The 6375-nt window shown below is 37.9% G+C and overlaps 1 protein-coding gene across 1 annotated transcript; it reads left to right on the top strand.

Moving 5' to 3' along the window:
* The first annotated feature begins 1277 nt into the window (after nt 1–1277).
* LOC127137456 (U11/U12 small nuclear ribonucleoprotein 31 kDa protein) lies at nt 1278–2111 on the top strand. The gene has a single exon (XM_051063914.1). The coding sequence runs from the start codon at nt 1278–1280 to the stop codon at nt 2109–2111; it is 834 nt and encodes a 277-aa protein (XP_050919871.1).
* Nucleotides 2112–6375: the final 4264 nt, after the last annotated feature.

Here is a 6375-nt window from a genome sequence, read left to right as displayed (position 1 = left end):
CAACATTCGTAGAATGGAGAGAACGTCTTAAGGAAGAAACATCTGAGTGAGAACTTTGCTTTTTTGGATAGGATGCATGAGTTCTAGAAATTAAATGATGTTGAAAAATAATACAATAGAAAAAAGTCTAATGCGAAAAGTTCAATAAATTTAAAAAGATGTCATCGATTTTGATGCATTTTAATCGTATGTACTTCTAATTTTGTTGATTCACTATGTTCATTTTTATTCTTATATCTTCATTTTAAGATGTCCAAACATAATCTAAGCGTATAAATAAAGCATTACTTTTGAAAACAAATTAATTGTTGAGTTTCTAGTAAGAGATGAGTCCTCTTCAATTCTGGACAAATTCTACATAAGAGTTTTTAAATGTTGTGAAACTGAAGTTATTAGACTAAGGTTTTGCTTAAATTGATGCAATGAGATGATATGAAGTGATATGAGATGAAATAGAATAAGATTACATTGTTTGAGTTAATTAAAATCAGATCCAGTATAATAAAATTTTATTATTCTATTTTATTTCATTTCATCACTTTTCATTAGCATTGTTTCCCTTAGATATGAGGAATAAAAAATTACATCACTTTCTACTAGTATTGATCACTTTCTACGAGTATTGTTCCCTTTAATATGAGCAGAATGAAAATTTTCATCACTTTCCATCAGTATTGTTTCTCTTTTATATGAGCAGAATCAAAAACTTACTTTGTTTTTATCGCTAATTATTCAAATAATAAAGTAATAAAATTTCTATTTCACTCTATTCTATTTTTGCTAAATTTCAATAACTCTATTTATCTTAAGATATTAAAATATAATCTAAAATAATATAATAAAATTGTATATCTAACGAACTAGAAATTTTTGTCTTAAAAAATCTAGCATCATACTAACAAAAAATTATTAAAATTTATATATGCAGATGGGTGGCTGACCAATTAAATAAAAAAATATTAAAACATAATAATTTTTAGTTTTATGCTATCTTTACAAGTACTCTGGCGGTGAGCAAGTTGTCCATTTACATATGGATAGTACTGCTTATAAAAAAATAAGAATGGATAAAACCATATATAAAACCAATCCAAAATATCCGGATCCATGTCCAGATCCGCTTGGAGTTTCGCTTCACTTCTCTAGGGTTTCTCAAACGCATTATAGAATCTCTCCACTCTCAGATTTCCTCTATAGATTAAAGAAGCATCGGAGAACTAATTCCGTCGCCGGAAACCGAACGCCGTTGCCGGAAACAAAAACCTGAACCGAAAAAAATGTCAAGCAAGAAGAAACACAAACGAAAACACAGCGACATCGATGAAGACGACGACGTTTTCTACTACCGCTACTTCGCTTCGTCCTCAACCCCCAACACCACCACCGGCACCACATCCAATAATCAACCCCAATCAAAACCGAACAACAAAGGATCATCAATAGGAGGAACAGGTGAACCCTTAGCACCATCAAAATCGACGCTATACGTTTCTAATCTAGATTACTCCCTAACAAACTCCGATCTCCATACGCTCTTCTCTACTTTCGGCCGCATCGCGCGTGTAACCGTTCTCAAAGACCGTCACACGCGCCTAAGCCGCGGTGTCGCGTATGTCCAATTCGTTTCTCGTAATGACGCCCAACGCGTCGTGGCGGAGATGAATAAGAAGATTCTCAATGGAAGGACTCTAATTGCTTCTATTGCTGCTGATAATGGACGTGCTCCGGAGTTTATTCGGAAGCGCGTGTACAATACTGAGACTGCTTTGTGTTATGAGTGTGGGGGGCATGGTCATTTGTCGTATGAGTGTCCTAATAATCAGTTGGGGTCAAGGCCGCGGCCTCAGCCTAAGAAGCCGCGACGGGGATTTAGTGGGCTGAGGGATAGGGATGGGGAGGAGGAAGGTGATGAGGAGGAGGAGGAGGGTGGTCAGATTGCTGCGGAGCAGTTTGACGATAATTGGGCTTCTGTTGTGGATGATGAAGCGGGTGAAAGGTTGCTGGGGAGAAACAGAAATGATGATGAGGGTTTGGACAACAACAAGACGAAGAAGAAAGGGAAGAAAGCTGGGTATTTCAGTGATGAGAGTGATCATGATGATGATGATTGATCATAACTATGTAGCATTGACACTTCAGATTGAAGGTGTGTGTTTGGTATTCCGCATTACCGCATTATTCAACTAGTCCTGTGTGTCGTGTCTATATATGTGCCAGTGTTTCATAGATCTAAATGGCAATTTTTTGTTTTTATCAAGATATGGTGTAATTGATTAAATTGTTTATTGTCGCATCCGCGAAAAACAACCGGCGGGCTGAAACAAAAACAACACAGAGCCGCCACCGTGCGTTATTTATCCCAAAAAAGGGAAAGGAAACGCTCAGAGTAAACCTGGAAAGGAAATGGTCTCGCGACCAAAGAGAAAGGGTACGGGAGTCGGTTACGCAAGGGGAAGGTATTAGCACCCCTCACGTCCGTCGTACTCGACGGGATCCACGCTCTAAAAGAAAGAAAAGGTTGCTAAACAAACACTGCTCAAAGAATACACACACGCACACATACTAACAAAACAGATGGGAAGAAGGAGGAAGGTAACTCGGCAGGATATCGCATCCTGGTCCTACGTAGTTTGTCAGAAACAAACATCAGAGTCAACGTAGTTCGGGACAAGGGGAAACGTGCTCGATAGGATATCGCATCCTATGCCTACGTATCTCATCTGGAATGAGAATCAGAGCTACCGTAGTTCGGCTCACGCACGCCAAACAAAACAAAACGCACACAGGAAACCGACTGCCAATCGCTGGACTTATGTCAGACTCCACACAAAAATGGCAAACATGGGACCCGAATGCCAATCACTGGACTTATATCAGCGCCCGAACCAAACAAACCCACACTGGAACCCGAATGCCAATCACTGGACTTATATCAGCTTCCAAGCACACAACAACCAAACAAGTTAATAGGGAGTCTGGAACTCGAGCCTATAACTGTCAAGCACACACTCAAGAAACAAACAAACAACAAGTTACTAAGGAGTCGGGAACTCGAGCCTAGCAACTGTCAAAGCAAACACACACAAAAAAGAAAAGGTTTGCCCGGAGAGATCTCGCACGACCTCCTGCCTACGTACCTCATCTGGTATGAGGATCAGGGCAACGTAGTTCCCCTTAACAGGGGAGAAACTTTCTCCTAACCAGAGACTGGGAAATGACAAACTAAAAGGGAGACTGACTCGAGCCTAATAGTTATCATGTATTCCACAATGGTCCTAGGTTGAGTTTTCTATCTACCTGCACAGGCTGCAGGCTAATCCTAAACAGGCAAAGCAAGGCATACAAGCACAAGCAAAACAAAGCAAACATTCACAATTAGCACACACTATATACAGACAAAGCGGGCTCACACAAGGGTTAGGCTGCAAAAGCAAGCCAACTGTATCAGGTGATGATTTGCTCTTAACCCTAACATTGAGAGTTAGGGTGAAGCAGATGAAATGGGAAGTGAGGATGAGACCTCACAGCTCTTATCCCTGGCCAGGGAGAGCTTCAGACAAATGAAGTGTGGGTTCAGAAAGTGGGAACCCTTCTACACTTATGACACTGACTCAACTGTACAACTGTACAAGGATCTTGGGTTGGTATCCCAATGCATCAACATGTAATGTGAGCAAAGGGATGACACACTGACTAACAGGAGATGGATTGCACATCTCTTTTATCTGTCAATTGCCTTATCAAAGGTCTTTTCCTGCTTGGCACAAATGTAAACAATCACAAGCATTGCCTCTTAAGGAGGACTTCAGACAGGTGCCTGGCCAAGTAACAGGCCAGGTCTTCCAGACTACATGGAGTTAGTGATGCTATACCTCAATTGGTTAATCAACCAAGCAACAACACAAAGCAAGTTCACAATGAACTATAGCAACTAAGGTACCTGAAATCAATCTAACATGATCAGTACACAACTCAAACAGTTAAACAGACAATTACAAGTTAAACAGTTAACTGTACACAAGCAATGCATCAAGCAAAGCATAAGTCAAGGCTCAACACCAATGACTTAGAAACCACCTACAAAACAAAATCAATGTTAATCAACATCATTCACATGAGCAACCCAAGCCAAATGCATTAATTCCTCCATGCCATTTGCCTTTTGTCCTGAAAAACAACCCAAACATGAGAAGCAAAACCCTAGGACAAAGCCTAGGGTCCAAGGAGGAGAAATATTTCTAAACAGAACATGAAAATTATCCAAAATCACATTCAATAAATTTAGAAACAAGTCCAAGTGGTCTCATGCTCATATCATTCACCAATTTCATTTCATGAAGCATTTAAGGCAAAACATGCAATTTCAAAGCTCATTGGACCAAACAGAATGCATCAATCCAAATCCAATCCAAAACAAAACAATAAATCCCCAAAAAATTCATGGCTAAACAGCATCCATAATATGTCAAACACGCCAAATTTCAAGTCAATTGGACAATGGGAAGCAAGTCAATTAAATTCATCAAGTCCAGTCAAGTTCAAACAAGTCCAAACAAGGCACCAAATCATGCACCAACTTCAAGCAAGCATAAAACAGTGTAGGAACATGATAAATGCACCAAACCAAAACCATGGCAAACCTTAAGGTGTCTAGAATCACTCCAAAAATTTCAAGTACATCCAATACATATTAAGAATTTCACAAAACATTTAAGAACATGACTCTCAAAAGGTCCACATTTAGTCAAACAGAAAGGAAATTCTCAATCAAATTGGAAATGCATCCAAAAAAACCACAAAAATTCACAAGTGAACTTAGCATCCAGAAGATTCAACATGCAAATATTCAGCTCATTTCAAGTTCAATTGGCATGGTAATGAAAATCCCTAAGCTGGACATGAAATGGTGTGACACAAATTGTCACACCTAGGTTCAAATGATCATATCTCAAAATCCAGGAACTCAAAAATTACAAACCATATATCAAAATGCTCCTCCAGATGTCTAGAATAAGCATGCAAAATTTCAAGAATTTCTAATTAAGCATCATCATTTCATGAGCCAAACACCAAGCAATGTGCAAGAAAGAACACACCTAAACAAACCCTAGGCCATGCCAAAATTTACACGTGCACAATTTCCACAAAATCACCAAAAAATACTAGACAGGGCAAGGATCATGGTGCAAAAAATTTCACATCAATTGGATTTATGGTTATGGAGATATGAATTTTTGAATGTAAGGAAAAAATAAAAAAACATGAAATGGAGGCATGTGAATCATGTGGAGGCAAGGAAATTAATTCAAAAGGCCAAAAGCGAATTTGTCCTCACACGGAATCGAAGTGAGGTCACAGTTTGAAAAAAAAGGCGCTAAAACACATTCCAGCATGAATAGTGGCGAAATTTTGGATCTAAATCACTTTTCTGGAAATTTTTGAATGTTCTTCATGTTCTTCATGTGTTCATAGGCTCAAGAACAAATGTTCACCAAATTGGACAAACTTTATATCAACGGAAAGGTCTTTCAACGTACATCATGAATCCATAATTATTTTGATCTAATTCTTGCTAAATAAAAAAATCGAAGCAAAACATGTTTGTGCACAAAACTTCAAATCATCATAACTTCCTCGTTTCTCAACCAAATTTAGTGGTTCAAATTGCAGAATTCTCTACATTCAAAGATCTATCTAAAGCATCAAACCAATTCAAGAATTATTGAGGTCGAAAAATCACCTTCAATGATGTGCAGTTGTGAATTCGTGCGTTTTCCACCTTGTAATGCCAAAACAGATCTTCTATGATGCTTGAGTTGATGAATGAAGCAAGTCTTGGATGTTAATTGTGCACGATCTTGATGAAATCTTGAATTGCCATTGTTGCACCTCACTTTAACAGTCCAAAATTTGGCTTGGAAATGAGGAAATCTTGCTTCAATTAGCTTCAATAATGCATATAGATGATGAATGGATAAAGATCAATGCAAAGTTTTTGAAGAAATTGCAAAAAAGTGAAGATGAAAAGTTGAGAGAATTTTGGAATTTTGGATCTAGATCTGAAATTCTGTTATGATTATGATGAAAACAGTTACAATTATCCTTTTATATGTTATGTTAATGATGTTTCTAATCAAGATTAGTGCTAATGAAATGGATTAGTGAAAATACATTTTCATGCTAAATGCCAATTTGGTCATTTCACCTCACTTGTGCCAAACCAATGTAACAGTAGAATTTCTTTGTTGCAGCAAGTTACAAATGCTATATGTGAGCTAATGCAAGTGGAATCATGTGAAAATAATGAATATTTCTCAAAATGCACTTTTTCCCTCCCTTTTTTCAAAAATAGTTCACTTGAAAAATGGACTTTTT

This window comes from Lathyrus oleraceus, chromosome 4 (assembly GCF_024323335.1).
Source record: "Lathyrus oleraceus cultivar Zhongwan6 chromosome 4, CAAS_Psat_ZW6_1.0, whole genome shotgun sequence".
Lineage (NCBI taxonomy): Eukaryota > Viridiplantae > Streptophyta > Magnoliopsida > Fabales > Fabaceae > Lathyrus > Lathyrus oleraceus.
Note: the sequence above shows the minus strand (reverse complement) of the source record. Positions and strands in the feature narration are given on the sequence as shown.

Excerpts from the sequence above, each read along its gene's own strand:
- LOC127137456 (XM_051063914.1), top strand. The coding sequence starts at position 1,278 with ATGTCAAGCAAGAAGAAACACAAACGAAAACACAGCGACATCGATGAA.